The sequence below is a fragment of the Odocoileus virginianus genome, chromosome 8 (genome assembly GCF_023699985.2).
Source record: "Odocoileus virginianus isolate 20LAN1187 ecotype Illinois chromosome 8, Ovbor_1.2, whole genome shotgun sequence".
In the NCBI taxonomy this organism is placed as follows: Eukaryota; Metazoa; Chordata; class Mammalia; order Artiodactyla; family Cervidae; genus Odocoileus; species Odocoileus virginianus.
The window spans coordinates 15,018,782-15,041,557 of record NC_069681.1 but is presented as its reverse complement, the minus strand read 5'-3'; the positions used below and the strand labels follow the sequence as shown (position 1 = coordinate 15,041,557).

Genomic DNA, 22,776 nt, shown 5'->3' with positions numbered 1-22,776 from the left:
ATTGGAGGTTAAGGCCTCAAACATATAAATTTGGAGTAGAAGGGGGAGGGGATGCAAACATTCATTTAATAGATGATTAAATCAACAAACTCCCCTCTCCCTGCCCAAAAGGATAAGTAGAAAAATATGCTTAAAATGCTGAAGACATAACTTGACAATACATTGGTGTTCTGTCCTTAATATGATAGCTTGATTATCTAAGCTTGAACTGAAGTTTTTCTTCCATTTTTGTGTGGATCACAACAAATTGGAAAATTCGTAAAGAGACGGGAATATCAGACCACCTTACCTGTCTCCTGAGAAACCTGTATGTGGGTCAAGAAGCAGCAGTTAGAACTGGACGTGGAACAACTGACTGGTTCAGAATTGGGAAAGGAATGTGACAAAGCTGTATATTGTCACCTGCTTATTTAATTTATATGCAGAGCATATATATATGCATATTTATATGCAAGCTGGGATCACGACCACCGGGAGAAATATCAGTAACCTCAGATTTACAGATGATACCACTTTAATGGCAGAAGGTGAAGCGAAACTAAAGAGTCTCTTGATGAGAGTGAAAGAGGAGAGTGGAAAAGCTGGCGTGAAACTCAACATCCCAAAAACTAAGATCACGGCATCCATTCCCATCACTTCATGTCAGTTAGAAGGGGAAAAAATGTAAGCAGTGACAGATATTCTTGAGTTCCGAAATCACTGTTAATGGTGACTACAACCATGAAATTAAAAGATGCTTGCTCCTTGGAAGGAATGCTGTGACCAACCTAGACAGAGTATTAAAAAGCAGAGACATCACTTTGCCAACAGAGATCTGTGTTGTCAAAGCTATGGTTTTTCAGGTAGTGACGTTCGGAAGTGAAAGTTGGACCATAAAGAACGCTGAGTGGGGAAGAATTTTTGCTTTTGAATTGTGGTGCTGGAGCAGACTGTTTAGAGTCCCTTGGACTGCAAGGAGTTCAAAACTAAAGGAAATTCATCCTGAATATTCTTTGGAAGGACTGATGTTGAAGCTGAAGTTCCAATACTTTGGCCACCTAATATGAAAGCTGACTCATTGGAAAAGACCTTGATGGTGGGAAAGATAGAAGGCAAAAGGAGAAAGAAGCAACAGAGGATGAGATGGTTAGACAGTATCACCAGCTTAGTGAACATGAGTTTGAACAAATTCAGGAAGAGAATGGAGGACAGAGGAGCCTGATGTGCTGTCGTTCATCGGGTCACAAAGAGACTTGACCTAATACCTGAACAACAGCAGCAGTAGACACCAAATTTGAATAGAGATGTAATTAGACTGTAATGTGTTTTTTAAAAGACAGTGTTGTGAACTATTTTATTTAAGTTTTGTGAACAAATCACCAAAAGGAGTTGGAGACATTCTTGAAACAATTTTGAGTTTATCTCAGAAATAAACTCAAAGCTAACCAAAATGTCAGTTCAGTGGAGAGCCAAATTGTTTATTTTTTCAATTTAGGTGTTTCCAAATTGATCAGAACCTAACGAAATTGAATTTGGAAAGCACCAAACAGTAGTCAGATTAGAATGAGAATTTCTTAGTCCTGCAATAATTTTTCTGTTCAGTATATGAATAGTCTTTCATCATAAATGGTTTTCCAGATTTGGCTAAGACCCACTGAGCATTTCTGCTTATATCTGTTAGTAAATAAATTCCAGTTTAGAGTCAGTTTAATTCTGGTGGTGTATGTCTTATTTTTTGTATATGAGGAAAGAATACCAATTTTTTAAAAGTATGAAAGTTTTGTAATCATAATAGTTAGAATGTTTAGATAAGTGTGGTGTTCTAGTTAGCTGATATTTACTGATTTTTATTGTTTTACTGTCAACTATTATCCTAAAAGTGTTTTTGTTTGCTCAGCTCATCATTTTACAAAATCCTTTCCAACATATTAGACCACTTTCCTGGCTCAGCAACGTGTATTTCATAGATTTAAACCTTTTGTTGATAAAAGTTCTACTAAGGCATCATTTATAAACAACATAGTTTAGGGCAAGAATTCTCCACCAGGCTTGATTTTACCTCCCTGGAGACATTTGGAGCTATATGAAGTAATTTTTACTGGTGTGAATGGGAGTCAGAGTTAGATGGTACTGGCTTCTCGTGGGTAGGGCCAGGGATGCTCTCAACATCCTCCAATGTACAGGGCAGCCCCCACCACAAAGAAGTACTGCATATAAAATGTCAGTAGGTCCAAGATTGAGGAATCTTGGTTTAATAACTTTGTCAGCATTGCAGAAGTTAAAAAATACTCATCATAGGCACTGAAGGTAATTCCATAATACGTTGACAGGAACTCATAATTTTTTTGAACAATCAGGTAGCCTTGAAATGATTGCTTTGAGAAATATGATACGTATCTCAGTATGTGATGTCTGGAATGCTGTTTTTTTAAATGTTAGTCCTGTTTCTTTCCAGTTAATGTGCAAATGCATGTATTCTAGCTCTCCATCACACATAGCTTTTGTATATTCATTGTAGACAGAGCCCAGGACCTAACAGATCATAGGAGTGATTCAGATGTACTTCATGCATTTTTAAGTTATTTCTCAGGGAGCAGTCAAGCAAGATGATTTGAAGGGAGTAGAGGAAGCCTTAGTTAAACTAAAGCTTATGAACTAAATCTCAATTTGTACTGCCCAAGACTGAAAGGTAGGTTATTTAAGATAAAGACAGTATAGGCAGTATGTCCTTTCCTTAACCCTAGTGTTCTTTCCCCATCCTACATGTCAGCCCAGGCAGTCAAACTTTACATTTGGTATAGCTGGTGATAGCTTTTCGCTTCTCCCACAACCCTGAATTATAGGCGTTCTCACAGCCAGTCGTATCTATCTAGATCTCACTAGTATGTTTTCTCTTTAGCTCTTTGTGGATTCCATCCTCTAAGTACCTATTCGCACAGAGATCATCTCTGGTTAAGAGTGAATTCTGTACTGTATGTGACAATAAGAACCGTTAGTGAACCGGGAGGGTGTTACCTGGGAAAAGGAAGTGTGCTGTGGAGCCAAAGCTCAGGAGGCCAACATGTGTCTCATCTAGACCTGTTGCCTCAAACTGACTTAAAAATCAGCCTGTTAATGATTTTACATCATTTTGAATTAAAATTATTCACACTTTTAGCTTTAACTTTTATATTCAGGGTTTTGTTGTTTTAAAAGACTTTCCTTTGACTAGAAGTGAAGGCTCTTGAATCCAGTTTTTTATTGTTGTTTCTCTTTACAGGTCCACCTCCCCAGCAGGACAACATCATTCTCCAATATCTTCTAGACATCACTCATCTTCCTCACAGTCAGGATCGTCGATTCAAAGACATTCTCCTTCTCCTCGCCGAAAAAGAACTCCTTCACCATCTTATCAGAGGACAATAACTCCACCTTTACGCCGCTCTGCTTCTCCCTATCCTTCACACTCTTTGGCTTCTCCTCAGAGAAAGCAAAGCCCTCCAAGACATCGCTCTCCAGTGAGAGAGAAGGGGAGGCACGATCATGAGCGAACTTCACAGTCTCACGATCGGCGTCATGAAAGAAGGGAAGGTAAATACTCGGCAGTATTGTGGGTTTTTTAGCGTTCTTTTATGTAAGTGGATATTTTCTTTATTAAAAAATTGGACATTCAGACTTATTGTTAGAATAAGGGGTAGAAGAGAACTGTGTTATACTACATTTTCTGTAACACGTGGATCAGAGCTCTCTAGGGCAATAGGAGGTGCTTAAGGACATGGAAATGTAAGCTACTAGATATATGTAATTGGGCATTTATATGTATATTAAGTTGTTGCCTTCTTTCAGTACATTGTTTTACTTGAGTATTCTCAAGTTCTAGAAATTTGGGGCTATATGATTCTTAAGAGTGTCAGTCTAATTGCTTAGCTAATTCTTTAAAAACAACAGAAGAGTTTAAAAGAAAAGCAACAAACCAGGAACATATCAGAGATGTCTTAACAAAGAAAGAGATGTGGGCTGGGGGAATGTTCAGAAGGTCCGTGGGAACCAAGTGATCAGTTTTCCAGATCTAACTCAACAAAGAAGTAAGCAAGACGGTTTTTAGATTCCTGAGCATTACATTAACTTTGAATTTGCTATTCCGTCTTTAAGCTGAGATGTTATTATTTGGCAGTACAATTGAATCACTCTCATCTCTTTCTGTAATTCTTGTCTAAGCTTCTTATTATTTATTTAACTTAACAAGCCTTTTTCCTAAAATCTTCTGAGTTAGTTTTTTTTTAACATAAAGAATACTCAGGAAATACGTGCTTACTTGCAACAGCATTTCTGTTTAATGTGCACTTTTAAAGTGTCTGCATCACATAGCAGTCTCCTATGAAACATGTTGAACTTATTCTCCTCCAGTCAGCAGTGCAAGAAATAATTATTTTATTCTAGAAATGATGGATGCATAGATAGGGACTAGACAGAGCACATATTTTAGAGAATTATTCCTTGTATGCATGATTTTGGAACCAGATCAGCACAGCGGTATATATAAAACATTGGTAAGTGGGGAAAATGCTCTTATACCTATCAACAACTAGGGTTGACTGGGAATATAGTATATTTTTAGTGACTACTTATTGAATGAAAACTCTTTTATTATTTCAAAATACTATTTATTAAACACAATTCCCCGAATGAAGGGGAAATTCAGTATGCAGTTGATTCTTACAGGAATGCTTTTTTTGTGGTAAGGGGGGTTTTATGTTATATGAATCCTTTTAATAATAAACAATACACTTTTTGATTCTTTGTAAGGAGGATGTTTGTGTAATCTTCTGAAAGTCATTTTTTGAAATAAGAATAATTTTAGTGAAAGGAGGGGGAGTTAGATAAAGAGCAAATACTGTAACTGGGGTGTCTTTGTAAAGACAGCTGGGGGCATCATAAAAGAAGAACCTAGTGCTAAGTGATCAAATTTCTTGGTATTGGAGGAGGACATGAAGTCATAAATGTAGTAAAAAAAAAAAAAATGAGACATTGTCAGATTCTTGCCTAGTGCTTCTATGCTTAGATGGCATTTATGGATGTAGGCAGAGGAGATAAGTTATTGATGAGGATCTCGTGGATACTAGACAGGGAAAGTCTACGGACCTAGCCATAGGTCCTAGGCTACTATAAAATTGCCAAAATAGCATCAGATCTTGTGGTTGTTCCAGAGTATAAGAGCAATTTATGAAGGAATCTGATTAAAAAGAAAGTACAGGGGTGGTTCTTTGAGGGTCTCTTGTTAATTCTTTCAGTTCATTTCAGATTTATGCTGTAATCAATTTATGTTTCTCTAGATATTTCTAAAGAATAGTTTCTAATCTTTGCAAATTCCCACGATGTATGTGGCTGACTAAACCACTTAAGCTCTTGGCCTCTGTTCCTTCATGTATACAATGACGAGTTTGAATTAAATAACTGCCGAGGTTCATTCCAGCTTTTTAAAAACTGAAGTTGTTTTTTAAAGTTTTCCCATGAAATGTTAGAAAATGCTTTAAGTAGAAAAAGCTTTAGAGATGGGAGTGTGAGTCGACTAAATAGTTTAAAAAAAAAAAAAGGAAAGAGAGAAAGGGTGAATAGCAGTATCTTTTTGCCAGCCAGCTTACTAACTATAGGTTACTCTTAAGTGCTTAAGTACATTGGAGGTCATGTGTGAACTAGTCTGGCCTGTACTTAGTAGAGATGAGTTAAAGTCACTTGTACCTTTGAATCTAAAAGTGATTTCTAAAAGTAAGCCATCATTGATAGGATTGATAGGAGATCAGCTTACTTGTTTCAGCTCTTATGTATGGGTATGTTGATACCAGAATATCATGTTCAAAGTTTGTTCAATCAAGACAAATAATCCAGGTATTAATAAAATTACCTTTGGAATTTTAGCTTACAGATAGGTCTAATTCTTATTTGCCCATGTTTTCTCCTTTTAATTTTTGTAAAGAACATGAATTACCATTGTAATAAAAATTTTAAAGCTCTGTATTGAACACATTGTCTAGTTTCCTACAATTTTGTGAAAGGAATTACAGGGTATTTCCAAAATTATGTTTACAGAGACTAGAGGTAAAAGGGACAGGGAAAAGGACACAAGAGAAGAACGAGAGTATGAACAGGATCAGAGCTCTTCTCGAGACCACAGGGATGACCGAGAACCTCGAGATGGGCGGGATCGGAGAGATGCCAGAGATACTAGAGACCGAAGGGAACTAAGAGACTCTAGAGACATCCGGGACTCCAGGGAGATGAGAGATTATAGCAGAGACAACAAGGAGAGCCGCGACCCCAGGGATTCTCGGTCTACTCGTGATGCCCACGACTACAGGGACCGTGAAAGTCGAGATGCTCATCGAAAGGAGGACACGTATCAGGAAGAATCCCGAAGTTATGGCAGAAACCATCTGAGAGAAGAAAGTTCTCGCACTGAAATAAGGAATGACTCCAGAAATGAGTCTCGAAGTGAGATTAGGAATGACCGGATGGGCAGAAGTAGAGGAAGAGCTCCAGAGATGCCTGAAAAGGGTAAGGTTTTTGACTTGTCTGTGAACTGTATCTTGTATGTTCATATAGAAATTATGAAATCTCCTAAGATTTGTTTATTTCTGACATTCATTATCACTTTGTCAAAATAATTTCAATTAATTGAATTTTTCATCTTCTCTATAAATTCCTAGGAGGAATTATTAGCTAAAGTAGCAGAAGATAAATGGGGCCTGATTTAGGGACCCCCCCCCCCACACACCCCCTAGTTGAATTATGTCCAGTCATGGCTACCATCTTGGTTAATGTGGAACACTAAGAAAATTGCTATCAGGCAAAAAAAAAAAAAAAAACCACCATCAAAATGAAGTGATTTCTAATTAATAGATAAATATATGATAAAATGATCATTAAAATGAGATTTAAAATGATAGACTTTCAAAGTTGGTGGTGTCAGAAATGACTAACTCATGTGTTCTTCAGTACTTGGTGCTTGCTTCAAAGCCACTTCAAAACATCCCATGTCAGGATCTTAAGCCGTTTTTCTTATCTTCCTCTAAAAAGCATTTGGCATCACCGTTATCATCAATAAAAACCTACCTAAGTGAATTTGACTATCTCCACACTGCCTGGACTGAGTCAACTTTGACATCTTTCTTCCTCCACCCAGTTTGCTCCCCTCCCCAAACCACTGCTGCAGAATTCTGACCATTCTTACTCTTTCTATAGGCCTGTTGGTTTATTAGAGTTTCACAGTAAGATGAAAGCCCGTCACCTTCTCCTTCATAGTTGTCTTGGCTTTCCTTAGCCCTTTGCTTTTTCATATATTTTTTTAATATATAAATTTACTTATTTTAATTGGAGGCTAATTACTTTATTGTAGTGGTTTTGCCATACATTGACATGAATCCACCACAGGTGTACAAGTGTTCCCCATCCTGAACCCCCCTCCCACTTCCCTCCCCATCCCACCCCTCAGGGTCATCCCAGTGCACTGGCCCTGAGAGCCCTGTCTCATGCATTGAACCTGGACTGGTGATCCATTTCACATATGATAATATACAAGTTTCAATGCCATTCTCCCAAATCATCCCACCCTCACCCTCTCCCACAGAATCCAAAAGATTGTTCTATACATCTGTGTCTCTTTTGCTGTCTCGCATATAGGATTATCGTTACCATCTTTCTAAATTCCATATATATGCGTTAGTGTACTGTATTGGTGTTTTCTTTTCTGGCTTACTTCAGTCTATATAATAGGCTCCAGTTTCATCCACATCATTAGAACTGATTCAAATGTATTCTTTTTAATGACTGAGTAATATTCCATGGTGTGTATATGTACCACAGCTTTCTTATACATTCATCTGCTGATGGGCATCTAGGTTGCTTCCATGTCCTGGCTATTATAAACAGTGCTGTGATGAACATTGGGATGCACGTGTCTCTTTCAGTTCTGGTTTCCTTGGTGTGTATGCCCAGGAGTGGGATTGCTGGGTCATATGGCAGTTCTATTTCCAGTTTTTTAAGGACTCTCCACACTCTTCTCCATAGTGGCTGTACTAGTTTGCATTCCCACCAACAGTGTAAGAGGGTTCCCTTTTCTCCACACCCTCTCCAGCATTTATTGCTTGTAGACTTTTGGATAGCAGCCATTCTGACTGGCGTGAAATGGTACCTCATTGTGGTTTTGATTTGCATTTCTCTGAGCTAATGAGTGATGTTGAGCATCTTTTCATGTGTTTTGTTAGCCATCTGTATGTCTTCTTTGGAGAAATGTCTGTTTGGTTCTTTGGCCCTTTTTTTGATTGGGTGGTTTATTTTTCTGGAATTGAGCTGCAGGAGTTGCTTGTATATTTTTGAGATTAATTATTTGTCAGTTACTTCGTTTGCTGTTATTTTCTCCCATTCTGAAGGCTGTCTTTTAAAAATGAATTTTTTTTAAAGCTTCATGAAAAAACTGTTGGATTTTTACTTCAAATACATTAAATTTATTGATTAATAACTTTTTCTATTAAGGTCTTGTCCATGTTTTATTCCTGGGTAACTTCTATTTTTGTTGCCATTGTAAATGGTATATTTTTTTAAAAATTCTCTTTTTAATAATGTGTTCACATGGTGCAGAATTTCAGAGCTATGAAAAGATACATAGTGAAAGCCTCCCCTCTGTTCCTGACCTGGTCCTAGCCAGTTTTGTATGTATCCAGCTGAAGAACATTCTATATAAGCAAATATGTATGTTCATTCATTTTCTCTTCTGGTTTTACAAATATAATTTTTAAGAATTTTTTATTAAAAACAACTATATATTTTGTACGCTGCTGTTTTCACTTTAAAATATCTTGGCGATATCAGTCAACTTGGTCAACAGCCACATCCTCCTTTTGGTGCATAGTGTATATCGTAGGGTATGCCGTAAGTTATTGAATCCTCTATGTTTGAGCTTCCCAGGAGGTGTTAGTGGTAAAGAACTTTCCTCCAGTTTAGGAGACTTGAAAGATACGGGTTCGATCCCTGGGTTGGGAAGATCCCCTGGAGAAGGGCACGGCTAACCACTCCATTGTTCCTGTCTGTAGAGTCTCCTGGACAGAGGAACTTGGCCGGCTGTGGTCCTTAGGATCCCAAAGAGTTGGACATCACTGAAGCAACTTTTTTTTTGGTTTTGAATAGTGCTTAAGCGAATGCATACAGGCACACCAAATGATATATTTTAAAACATTTTCTGATGCTTATTGCTGGTGTATGGAATGTTAAATTTTTTATATTCATCTTACATTATGATACTGTATTTTCTTGGTAGATTCTCTTAAACATTTACGCCTGGGAATAGACATATTTGGCTCTTCTTTCTGAGTAATATTTATTTGTTGTCAGTAACCTGCTAAGCAGCTGTTTCAGTGCACTGTTGACTACAGTGGTCTAATGGGCTTCTTTGCTTTGTTTCAGATTTTAAGGAATTATTGCTGACATTTCACTGTTAAGCATGGTGTTTGTAGATTTTTGCTGTTTGTTTAGTTGCTAAGTTGTGTCCAACTCTTTGCAATTCCATGGACTGTAACCTGCCAGGCTCCTCCGTTAGTGGGGTTTCCTTTTCCCAGGTAAGGATACTGAAGTGAGTTGCCATTTCCTTATCCAGGGAATCTTCCCACCCCAGGAATCAAACCCTAGTCTTCTCCCTTGGCAGGGGAGTTCTTTTCCACTTGCAGATGCTTTTTATTGTGTTAAGGGATGCATTGTCACTTCAGTCGTGTCCAACTCTTTGCAGTCTCAGGGGTTACAGCCCGCCAGACTCCTCTGTCCATGGAATTCTCCAGGCAAGAATACTGGAGTGGGTTGCCACTCCCTCTTCCGTGGGATCTCCCCAATTGAGGGATAGAACCCATGTCTCCTGCAGCTCCTGCATTGTCAGGAGGTTTCTTATAGCTAAGCCACCAGCAAAGGGTATCTCCTAATTTTCCTAACTTAGCTGGCAGCTTCTGTCATGCCTGTTTTTTTGTATCTTGAGAAGATCATATAGTCAGTCTCTTTTACCTTGTTACTTATGTTAATTTTTTTTTTTAAATTTACAACTATTCTAAATAGGTTTTCCTGGTGGCTCAGATGGTAAAGAAACTACCTGCAATGCAGGAGACCTGAGTTCGATCCCTGGATCAGGAAGATCCCCTGGAGGAGGAAGTGGCAACCCACTCCAGTATTAATGCCTGGAGAATCCCATAGACAGAGGAACCTGGTGGACTACAGTCCATGGGATTCCAAAGAGTCAAACACAATTGAGCAACTGATACTTTCACTTTCAGAACTATTCTTGCATTTCTAAAATAAATTTACATTTCATTTCTTTTAAAAGTTCCAAAATAGGTTTGTTAAAACTTAATTTTGACATAAAATCTTTTTTTGTAATTGAGGTTGGCATATAATCAGTGTATGAGTGTAAATATTTAACAACTTACTCTTCAGAAAGAAAGCCCTGGCTTGTAGCTAATGCCAGTTTCCATAGTATAAATCACTCCTGCCATAGCAGATTTTGAGCTACTAACAAGGCCACTCAGTGTGAAGATGAGAAGAGAAGCAAGCTGGTGGCTCTTTGGAGCCAGCATAACATTGCATAGGTTTTATTTTTTAATACTGTCTTTGTTTGGTTTGGAGATCAAAATGTGTTGGAAAGTGTTGCTTCTGTTTTTTCTCTTTTCTGGAAGAGAACAGTTTATATATAAATGAGCATTTATCTGTTCTTTGATAGTCTGGTTATATTTATCTGTTCTAAACACTATGAAGTGTGGTATGGTTTTTTCTTTGACTCATGAGTTGTGTAGAAATAGGATTTTAAATTTCTAATCATGCTTTTTAAAATAAACCCCCTACCCTCAATTTTAATTGTTGTTGGAGGAGACTGTTTGAACTCAGTTTTTTGGCATTTTTTTTTTTGTTAGGGCTTATTTTGTGGCTCATCAGTCAGTTTTCATGTATTCTGCATGTGCTTTTAATGGTTGCAAAGTATATAAAGTATGTCTCTAAGATCAAGTTTGTTAATCATGCTTTCAAATCTACATTTAATTTTCTTTCTAGTCTGCTTTTTCTATCATTACAGAGATGTGAGCTGAATCTTCCACTATTATTTTGAATTTGTGATTTTTGTGTGATTTGATCAATTTTTGCTTTGAATATTTTGAGGCTTTGCTCGTAGGTACATGTAAGGCAAATTATTCCTTTTATTGTTACAGAATGATCCTCTTCATCCTGAATGTTATCTTTTTGGTTAAAAAAGATGATCCCCTCACAGGTTTCTTTTGGTTAGTATTTGTATGATATAGCTTATTCTATCCTTTCAGTCTTTGTGTCTTAGCATATAGTCAGACATACGTTTGAGTCCCTCGCGGCTCATACAGTAGAGAGTCTGCTGCAGTGCTGGAGACCTGGGTTCAGTCCCTGGGTTAGGAAGATCCCCTGGAGAAGGAAATGGCAACCCACTCCAGTATTCTTGCCTGGAGAATCCCATGGACATGAGGTCGCAAAGAGTTGGACACAACTGAGCGACTTCACTTTCACTCTCAGACATTTGTTCAGTCTTCCCGATATGTTCTCCTTGATTCGTAACTTTCAGGTTTTCCATCTCTGTCTCTGTTTCATTTTCTGAGTTGTATCCTCAGACATGACTTTTTTTTTTTTCTTTTACCAATTTTCTCTTAGCATCTATTCCGACATTTACCTTTTCATTCCTTGATGTTATATGTAGCTCATTTATAGTCTTTTTAAAATTTCTTTCTCTAGTCTTTAATTATTAAAATAGTCTTTATAGATATTTTGATTATTAAAACATCCCAATTAAAGTATTTAGAATTATACTGTAATTCTTTCACTGCTCAAAACCTGTTACCTGTAAGGTGTGTGTGTGTGTAGCTCTATGCAGTTTTTTTTTAAACCACTTTACTGAGGTATGATTGACATACAGAAATCTATACACAGTTAATATATACAACTTAATAAGCTTGGAGATAGGTGTATACCCTTGAAACCACCACAATCTGTGCCATTAACATGTGGAAGTTTCCTCTCACTGTATTATTACTTGTATGTGTGTATGATGAGAATGCTATTGATATGAGATCTGTCCTCTCACCAGATTTTTGAGTTTCCAATATGTTATCAACTGTAGACACCATGCTGTACAGTAGATCTCTGTGATTTACTCATCTTGTACAACTGAAATTTTGTACCCCTTGACTAATCCTCCATGTTCCCCCTCTCACCAGCCCCTTGGTAAAACCATTCTACTCTGATTCAATGAGTGTGACTACTTTAATTTCCACATATAAGTGGTATCACGTGGCATTTGCCCTTCTGTGCCTGACTTATCTCACTTAGCAAAATGTCTTCCATGTTGTTGCAAATGGCAGGACTGTATTCTTTTTAAAGGGTGAATAATCCTTTATAGGGCTTCCCAGGTGACTCAGGGGTAAAGAATCCACCTGCCAATGCAGAAAACTCAGTTTCCATCCCTGGGTCAGGAAGATCACTTGGAGAAGGAAATGGCAACCCACTCCATATTCTTGCCTGGGAAATCCCATGGACAGAGGAGCTTGGCAGGCTCTAGTCCATGGAGTTGCAAAAGAGTCAGACACCACTTTGTGACTAAAAACAAGAAAGAAAAATCCATTATATATATCTGTTGTTGTTCAGTCGCTGAGTCATATCTCACTCTTTGCAACCCCATGAACTGCAGTGCGCCAGGTTTCACCATCTCTTGGAGTTTGCTCAAACTCATGTCCATTGAGTCAGTGGTGCCATCCAACCATCTTTTCCTCTGTTATCCCCTTCTCCTCCTGCCTTCAGTCTTCCCCAGCATCAAGGTCTTTTCCAATGAGTCAGCTCTTTGCATCAGGTGGCCAAAGTATTATGTGTACATACAACATTTTCTTCCCCATTCATCTCTCATTGGGCATTTAGGTTGTTTCTGTCTTGGCTGTTGTGAATAATGTTGCAGTGAACATGGGAATACAGATACGGGAGTACAGATATCTCTTTCAGATCCTAATTTCAATTTCTCTGGCTCTCTACCCAGAAGTGGAATTGCTGGATCAGATGGTAGTTCTGTAATCTTTTGATGAACTTCCATACTGTTTAGTATTTTCCATAGTGACTCTGTAGCCTTGCATTACCATCACCACAATCAAGATCCTCAGCTATATCATCGCAGGACTTTGTTTGTTATCTGTTTGTGGCCACATTCAAATCTCCTCCCCTGTCCTTGACCCCTGGCCACCACTAATATGTCTATTATCTTGTAATTATTATTTCAAAAGTATTACATAAACTGAATCCTGCTGTGTGTATCCTGTTGAGATTGGCTTTTTCACTAGCAGAATTTCCTTAAGTTTCCAAGTAATTGCATGTATCAGTAGTTTGTAACTTATAATATTCTATGATCTGGATGTACCACAGTTAGTTTAACCTTTCACCCATTGAAAGACATTTGGGTACTTTACGGTTGGGGCTATAACAAAGCTACTGTGAACATTCATTTCCCAGTTTTTTAATGAAGATTTTCAGGTATCACCTACTGTCAACAGCATACCTTGGTTTTATATTAGAATGCTTTCACTATAAAGTGTAGTCAATGTGATATATCCATAATTCATATTTTAAATGTTTTTATGGTGTTTCTGTAATTTAGATATGCAATAATAGTTTTTATTTTTTGTTCCATTGTTTTTTGGCTTAATTGAAATGAGTCTGTTTGCTTTATGATTTCATTATGTGTCCTTTTTTTTTAAGGAAGGGAAAATGAGGACTTAAGCTTACTCAAGTCAGTCCTTAGACACTTTGAGTATTCTAATCCAGCATATAATATCATTTTCAACAATGATTACCACACTTTCAAATATAAAAACTCACCAAAAAAACCCAACAATGACACATCTTTATATGTTTTGGGGGAGAAAGGATTGTGACTGACAACTTGTTGAATGAAGTGTTTGTGTTAAATGTTTGTGTGAATATCCTTTGTTTAGGAAGTCGAGGCACAAGAGGTTCTCAGATTGATAGTCACAGCAGTAGTAGCAACTATCACGACAGCTGGGAGACGCGAAGCAGCTACCCTGAGAGAGACAGATACCCTGAAAGAGACAGCAGAGAGCAAGCAAGAGATTCTTCCTTTGAGAGAAGACATGGGGAGAGAGACCGTCGTGACAACAGAGACAGAGGTTTGTTAAGTGAAATACTGTTACATAGTCACCAGTGTTGATAGGGAGAATTGTAGCTTTTTTCCAGCCATTATCAGTTTACTTTTTAACATAAAATATCTTTTAAGACTTTCGTTTGTTGGCACATTTTAAGTTATTTGGTCATATGATCTTTTTTACTTAGTTTAGTAGAGATTATCTAAATAACTGGCCACCAGTACTCAACGTGGTAACAGAGCAGGTACTGAAGTAGTAGGTACTTGCATACTGCAAGAGTTGAGGTGCCTTGCTGCATGTCTCTAACCTTAACCAAACAGCTCACAGTGTTTTCAAGAACATAGGTGCTTGGGTAACATTTCAGGTATTTCTGATTCAGGAGATAGTTTCTCATCCGAGTGTCCCGACCACTCACTCACTCACTAGCTGTGATACACAGACTTGTAAGGACTGCCAGGGAGGAACAAGACAAAGGCGGTGGTGATGGGTTAGGGGCTGTCTGCAGAAATAGTTTATTCATGTTCCTTCCTGAGAATATGTAATACTTTGTTTAGCTAACTTTATATTCTTGTATATTTTAAGCTAAGCTAAAAATTTTTCCGTTACTCTACTAGAAGACCTTTTAAAACAGTATTGAAGCAAGATACTAGAAGGCCGTTTAGAAGGGTTATAAGTACTTCCTTAAACAAGCTTTTATTGTCAGTACGTGTTAGGCCTTTGAACATCTGTGACCTTATGAAGGCCTTATGAAGGTCTTACTAACTTTTCCTAGTTACTAAAGTAAGGTTTGCTATAATGCTGAAGTTAACATCATATAAAACTTGATGGAGTAGGGAACTGAGTGTTGATGCTTCACAGTGGGCTGTATTATATATGAGGTAACATTTATCTTGATATGGGTCAGGTCATAATAAGAGGAGAACGAACATACTAAGACACCTTGTACTTTTGAGAGCATAGATGAGATCAGAGACATAGATACAAGTTGCTGAGTTGAGTTTGTTATAGCAAGCCTAATGCATTTGGGTTGAAAGATGTGTATGATTTCCTTAGGTACAGATGAGGCTGGAGTTGATATGATCTGTTTTAACTGAAATTATTTAACCTGAAATTATTTCTTCCCAAACACTGATTTACCAGTCTTTATTCTCTTTAATCTAACACCATGTCCTAGTAATGCTTTTTTTTATATCTTATTATTTTTTCTTTTTTTCTAGTTTCATGTCCCTCTCAGATTTTTCTCATCTCATGCCTGAATTCAGTGTAGCATTTGGTTTCAGTCTTATTTAGTTCAACCACATATGTATTGAGTTACCAAGAACTTTGAAAGTTGCTCTTTATATACTCTCTGGCTTAATGTTCTTTACAGTATTAAGTCAGAAAATGTATGTTTTAAATCATTTTATCTTTCAATATCTGTGAGCTTAGGTATGATAAGGAAATCTGTGTTTATAATTTAGGAGACTTGGGCCAAGAGAAGGGTAATGATTCTTTTCATTGTCAGAGAATAAAGTTCTAAAGCTAAAATTCAAACTCAGGCTTTCTGAGTACATGTCCTGTTGTTTCTATTTTATTTTACTATAACTACTTCAGTAAATATCAGTTGTACAGTTGAAATAAAAATATACTTTTGATTATATATTCTACAAATGATTATTGAGTACTCCTGCAGTTTGCTGGGTTTTTGGAGTACAACAGTTCTTGCACATGTAAAACTTTATAAAAGGGACAGTATCCCCCCTGAAGACAGAAATGATTGGTGGATGCTTTCAAGGAAACATATAAGAGATCCAGATAGAAATAAAGGTTGAGTGGGACCTACTTTCCTTAAATAGTGTGCTTATGAAAAATTTGAGATGACATATATGCAGAGGTATAAATGCAAGGAAAGAAGCTATCATTGTAGGTATTGAGGGTAAAAACATTACATGCAGAGAAAAGAATATGTGCCAATTGTCTGAGATGGAAAATAACTTCATATGTCCTAGAATTTGAAAGAAGATCAGTGTGACTAGAGTATGGTGAGCAAAGGGAGATGGATAGAGGTCAAAGGTAGAGATGTGCTCAAGACCTTGTTCTTGTGCTCAGGAATTTAAATCTTCCCATTAGTTCTTCACAGGCTGATTAGGGTAGACAATCAGATATGATAAATACTACTACTGTATGAAGTTCTTTGAGAAGACAAAGATGCACATAGAAATCTGAGGCAATCCACAAAAGCATCCTGAAGAAGAGACATCTGAATTAGGGCCTGAGGAATGAATAGGAGTTGGCTAGAAGGAGCCATGGAAGAAACACTGTCAGGTAGAGGGTCTAGGATGTGCAGACACACGGGACTGAAAAAAAACATATGCTCTGGGGAGTAAAGAATCATGAGGTTGGAGTAGAGGTGTGCTACAATTGAAAGGAAAGAAGGAAAGAGGATGGGTGAGAGACCACAGACCATGTTATAAATGGCCTAATAAGTCAGGCTAAAAAATTTGGATTTAATTGCCTTTTTCACTGCCTATAATAAGTGCTTTTAAACAGCCTTTTTTTTTTTAAGCAGTTGGAAAAAAATATTAGTTTTCATCAATAAAAATAAAAGCATTAGAGAGTCTACGAAAAGACCAAAGACGTTAGACCACTGATAACATGGGCATCTAAGAAGACCAAAGTCTAAGTTAATAATATGAATTGTAGGAATTGAGAGAGAAAATGGAAAAAAAGAAATATTTTGAGAGTGAAATTGATGGTACTTGAATACAGTGGAACTTGGAAAACTCAGAATGGGTTTCATGAGTGGGCATGCCATTCATTAACATAAGGAAATATATGAAGAGAGGTGTACCTTTGAAAAACACATTTTTGGGGAAGGATACAGAAGATGAGATGTATTAAGTGATGTTCCTTTCCATTTTCTTTGAAGTATGGAACTTTGTCAGTGTGGTTGGGAGGATAGTTTTCATTTGTCAGAAAAAGCTTGCCTGAGTAAAGCAGTCTATTCCCTAACATTGCTATAATCAGAAATTTCAAGTGTGAATTGCTATAAATTACAGTATTGAATTTGTTTCAGGTTGTTTTGTAATCTTTGTGACATTAGTATGACCCCCAAACCAGGAATTCAGACAGTCAAAGACATGAGTATATAGCTTTCCAGGAACTAGCGTGTAGTACATGGAACAATTTTAAATTTAAATTGATTTCAGCAAAAGTTAAAAAAAAAGTGGGGGTGTAAGGGAACTGACTTCTAGTCCTGAGAGCCTCATGTATTTACCATCTCTGTGACTTTGATAAATCAACTTTTGGACCATATATTCTAAGAAGAGAATGAGGAAAGGGGGGGTGGACAGAGTTTAGTTTTCTTTCAATTTTAAACTTCTGTGAACTTTCATAGCTTGATATATAACCTCTAAAGAATAAGCATGGATAATTCTTATCTTTTTTATCTGTGATAAGAAAGGAAATTCAAATTACTATATTGACCCCTTCCCTACAAATATCCTAAAATTATTCTGCTTAATAAGTTGATGTCAGAGATTTCATGTACAAACCCTGTTGGCCATATTGTGTTAGGACCTTTATGACTAACTAGTAAACATTACTTTGCAGTATGAAAATAGAGACATTGTAGTAGCCTAGATCCTAGCACAGTGACCTGCTTTTCAAAACTGGCTATCTCTGTGGAAAGGTTCTTGCCATTTTCTTAGACATTTTTTGATCCCAGACTAATTTCTTGCTCAATTGGGCATATTGGGCAGCATGTATTCAGTCTGTTTATATGATTCATGTATTAAAAAATATATATATATGTATATAAATGTGATGAGGTTATCATTATCATTTAACATTTTAAGAAAACAGCTCTTCATCTGAGTAGTTATATGATTAAAGTTTTCAGTTTATTAGTAGTTATTTATAAATATATATCACTAATATGAAACACTTTTTATATTATTTCAAGATTGCTAAGCATCAGTACCCTTAATATTCTAGTTTATGATAAATTGATATCTCAGCAACAAATACTGACATGTTTTGTTCTACTATATTTTCCTCACATAGTAGCTGCACTTTGTGTATATATTTTCGGCCTGAAATTAGAGGTGTGACTTACGAGGGAAATTTTTTTTTTCCTTCAGCTCCTATGTTCTACACCTCCTGCTGCCCCTATCCTTTGCCACCAGTGTTCTCAGGCCCTGCTGGGGGGACAGAGAAGATCAGAGGTGAAGGGTAGAGATGGCAGAAAGTGGGGTTGGAGCAGTGGGCTGGAGGTAGGGCAGGGAGCATGCATAGAAAGATGAAAGGCGGATCACGGGAGGTGGGAGCGGGGCTGATGGGAGCAGAAACAGGGTAGTTAGAGGGCAAATAAAAGTGACCTTTAAGAAAAGAATATTTTTAAACATCTAGTGGCGATTATTTGGATGATTAAATTAAAAGTAAATATAGTACCTGATTTATATTTGTTACCAGTGTGACCCTATACACAGATAAAGTTTAAGATTTGCCATACTGTCTTAACAGTAGCTTTTATCTGTCAAATTAATCACTGATGAAACTTGATTTTCATTCTAGATCAAAGACCAAGCTCACCAATTCGACATCAGGGAAGGAATGACGAGCTTGAGCGTGATGAAAGAAGAGAGGAACGAAGAGTAGACAGAACGGATGATAGAAGAGACGAAAGGGCTAGGGAGAGAGACCGGGAACGGGAGCGCGAGCGGGAGAGAGAGCGCGAGCGCGAGCGGGACCGGGAGAGAGAGAAAGAAAGGGAACTGGAAAGAGAGCGGGCGCGGGAGCGGGAGCGCGAGAGAGAAAGAGAGAAGGAGAGAGACCGGGAGCGAGAGCGAGACCGGGAGCACGACCGAGAGAGGGAGAGAGAGAGAGAGCGCGACCGGGAGAAAGAGCGGGAGCGCGAGCGCGAGGAGCGGGAGCGGGAGCGCGAGCGGGAACGGGAACGGGAGCGCGAGCGCGAGCGGGAGAGAGCGAGGGAGAGGGAGCGCGAGCGCGAGCGCCAGAGGGAGTGGGAAGACAAGGAGAAAGCTCGCGAGGACCGCAGGGAAAAGCGGGAAGACGTCCGGGAAGACCGGAACCCCCGAGACGGCCACGAGGAGAGAAAGTCCAAGTAAGTGGCCACGGGCCAGGCTGTTATATTTCAGAGGAGGAATTCAGAAGGTTCCGTACATTAAGTTTCTCTCCGGCCCCTAATACCCGGTTCATTCTTTTTTTTTTTTTTCATTTATTTTTATTAGTTGGAGGCTAATTTCTTTACAATATTGTAGTGGTTTTTGTCATACATTGACATGAATCAGCCATGGATTTACATGTATTCCCCATCCCGATTCCCCCTCCCACCTACCCGGTTCATTCTTTTTCCTCTCTGCATTTTCGTGTATCTCAGCTTTATTATCTTTACTTGGCATGCAACATCTTTTGAATTGTCAAGGGATAAAAGTAACTTTTCTCATTCTTTTATTTCTGTATCCAACGGATACAGTTAATAATTTTTGTTTACTGTTTGCAGCCATTTTTGATGGCACATTAGTTTATTTGACTGCTGGAGACTTGTTTTTAACAGGAATCCAACCGAACAGTGGTAGAACCAGTGGATTTGTGTCCCATCCCTTCATATCCACTGTATAACTAGTTAATAGAGTTGGCTTGTCACCAGGACATAATGTTTGTCCTGTTCCTGTTAGTCCTTTATGAGTTTTGTGTACTTAGAAGTTTAGAGTCACCACCCGCAGGCTGCAGAAGCATTCATAATGTCTTAGAACTGAGGAACTTCTGGAACCACCAAAGAAGATGAGAGAGAGGTATCCTCTCTGGACTGTGGAGTTATAGTTGTTGTTGTTGTTTTGTTTAGTACGGGCTTCCCAGGTGGATCAGTGGTAAAGAACCTGCCTGCCAAGCAAGATACGTGAGTTGGATCCCTGGGTTGGGAAGATCCCCTGGAGAAGGAAATGGCAACCCACTCCAGTATTCTTGCCTGAGAAATCCCATGGATAGAGGAGCCTGGCGGGCTACAGTCCATGGCATTGCAAAAGTTACTGCAGTAAAAAGATGTGTTGTTATATACGAGGGCATTTTCTCTTTTCTTTTCTCTCTCTCACTTTTTTTTTTAATACCAAAAAATTTATTTGCTCAGGTATGTGGGAAGTTCAGGGTTAGTTTTTATTTGTTCTGATGTGATTATACTCAGATTCTCAAAGCATCAAGAATGGTATTTCTGCACTGTTTTCTTATGTATTAGTTTTAGACTTAGAAAACTTTTCCCCAAATGATGGTTAGGATGACCCCAGGGTTATACCTTTCAGCTCAGTTATAGCCTTCAGTTGAGGAGTAAACAAGAGAGCTGAGCCAGTCACTATAGCCATGAGAATCCCAGACTCTGATTGGTCAATTTTGAGGTTTTACAGACCCAAAACCGAACATCTGAATTAAAGGCCTTTTTTTTTTTTTTTAAATGCCAACTAGAATAGAGGATACAGTTAAATTTGTTAAGACAAACTGAAAATCATTTATATAGCTTCAGTTTCTTTGTCCCTACTTCTAGCTCATTTGCTTCATGGTGAATACACTCTGTGATTTAGGCATTTTTCTTCATTGCTGTTACGGATTTTGGTTATAGACAAACAACATACCACAGAAATGGAAGCTTCTTCCATTAGGTCTTGCCTTCCCTTCAGTCTGCAGCCATGGTTTTCTATAGTTCACTCTCTGGCTTCTCTCACTCCACATTAAAAAATATCTCACATTAAACATAAAATTCAGATATTACTTTTAACACATGTAGGCACAAAATATGTATTATTTCTCTTTTCCCTGGCCTCTAACTCTGTATCTTCTAAGATTAAAATTCTGAAATATTTGTTATTTATTTTTTAGTCCTATGCTTTGATTATATTTTTCATGCTTCTTATCTCAATGTACAGTAGCCAGAATTTCTTTGAGCTTGTCGTGGTTAAATATTCCAAGCATTGACAAGGGCCCCAGAAATTTAGTAGTCAGCTGCTCAATAAAGTAACTTGGTATATGAGATAAATATCTTGATATTTTCATCTATTGTCATCTCAGTATATTGTCATGGTGGAAGTTTAAAACCACCATTGTTTATTTGGTCATGATTCTGTGGGTTTCCAGTTTGACTCAGCAGAGTGGCTCTTCTACTGGTCTCATGTAGGATCACTCTGTTTCTCCAGTCACTCTAGCAGGTCAGCTAGGTCTGAATAACCCCAAATGGCTGTCCTCACATGTCTGGTGATTGGTGCTGGTTGTTGCTTGGGGTATCTTGACCTCTTTTCCTCTAATAATCTAAACTCTGTTTTTGCATATGATAGTAGAAACATACCAAGAAGGCAAAAGCAGAAGCTGAAAGGCCTCTTGAGTCCTAAATCTCCAGACTTAACCACAGTGTCATTTTCACCACATCCTCTTGTCATACATAGTAAGTCACTGGGTTAGCCCAGATTCAAAGGATGGGGAAATAGACTACCTGATGATGGCAGGAGCTTTAGATAAGGAACTGTTACAAGCTTGGGCCAGTCAGTTGTCATACTGCATCTGGGGCCTCATTTTCTACCTGGTTGCTCATCTGTATAAATGAGCCATCAAGGAGGTACCTGTGCTCATGTGCTACAGTGTTACCCAACTTCTGGCCATCATACTTAGAAACAGTGTTTGTGTTAAAAGGAGAAAAGTGGTCAAAATTCAGTGAACATATAGGAAAACACTAGAGTAACTTAAGTATCCAAAGATATAGAACACTAGTCATCTAAAGTTTAACTAAAGAATAAGAAATAATGAACATATGAATTATTTTATTAATTTGTCATTAAGTAGATGATTTAGTTCTAAGAGGTGAGTTAGAACCAATTTTTACTAGTGTGCCCACAACATGATAGGCACTGGGCTTATGACATAACAAATTTATTCCTCACTGCAGTTTTATGAGATGGACCCCCATTTTTCACCTATATTCAGATGAAAAAGCTAAGAATGACTTCAAAGAATTTACCTAAGATTGCATAATAAGGTAACATGACTAAAAGTTGAACTCAAGTCTTGTTTGACCCCAAAGCCAATACTAGATTTTCTCATTTGGCTTTCCGACAAAAGGTATTTCTATATCATAAAACAGTAAAACTGATGAATAAGTTTCAGTAGGGTTGAATCCTCTGCTGTGTTACCACTTTACAGTAATTAAATCTGGCGAATTTCAGTGAGTGATTCTACATGTATGGTGAAAAAAAGCAGAGATGGCGCCATGTATTTTAAGTCCACAATCGTTAAGTCTCAACAGATAAAGAATTTTGTTAAAGATGCTAAATAAATGCCCTTTGTATGATACAGATAGCTCTGATAGTATTGTTATCCTACAATTACATATTCTAGTTACAGTAAGAAATAATAGTAAAAAAAAAAAGTGGTAAAGAAATCTTTTTCATCCCCTGGAATCTTATAAATTACATTTGTCTGATTTAGGAAGCGCTATAGAAATGAAGGGAGTCCTAGCCCTCGTCAGTCACCTAAGCGCCGGCGAGAGCATTCTCCTGACAGTGATGCCTACAACAGTGGAGATGATAAAAGTAAGCAGAATCTGTGTTCCCTGTTTCTAGAGTTATATTTATTTGTAACCATGAGACAATTCTTT

The 22,776-nt window shown here is 37.8% G+C and overlaps 1 protein-coding gene across 10 annotated transcripts in view; it reads left to right on the top strand.

Annotated features, from left to right (window-relative positions):
* Window positions 1-22,776, top strand: part of ZC3H13 (zinc finger CCCH-type containing 13) — a 93,786-nt gene that overhangs the window by 57,704 nt on the left and 13,306 nt on the right. For 5 of the 10 annotated variants that reach the window (XM_070471211.1, XM_070471213.1, XM_070471212.1 and 2 more), the window contains 7 exons: window positions 3,239-3,549; window positions 6,046-6,510; window positions 13,977-14,168; window positions 18,266-18,349; window positions 18,699-19,248; window positions 19,990-20,043; window positions 22,608-22,711. In XM_070471211.1, coding sequence (XP_070327312.1) covers window positions 3,239-3,549; window positions 6,046-6,510; window positions 13,977-14,168; window positions 18,266-18,349; window positions 18,699-19,248; window positions 19,990-20,043; window positions 22,608-22,711 — 1,760 coding nt within the window. The remainder of the gene's footprint in view (window positions 1-3,238; window positions 3,550-6,045; window positions 6,511-13,976; window positions 14,169-18,265; window positions 18,350-18,698; window positions 19,249-19,989; window positions 20,044-22,607; window positions 22,712-22,776) is intronic. The other 5 variants (XM_070471215.1, XM_070471214.1, XM_020873942.2 and 2 more) reach the window with 3 other exon arrangements.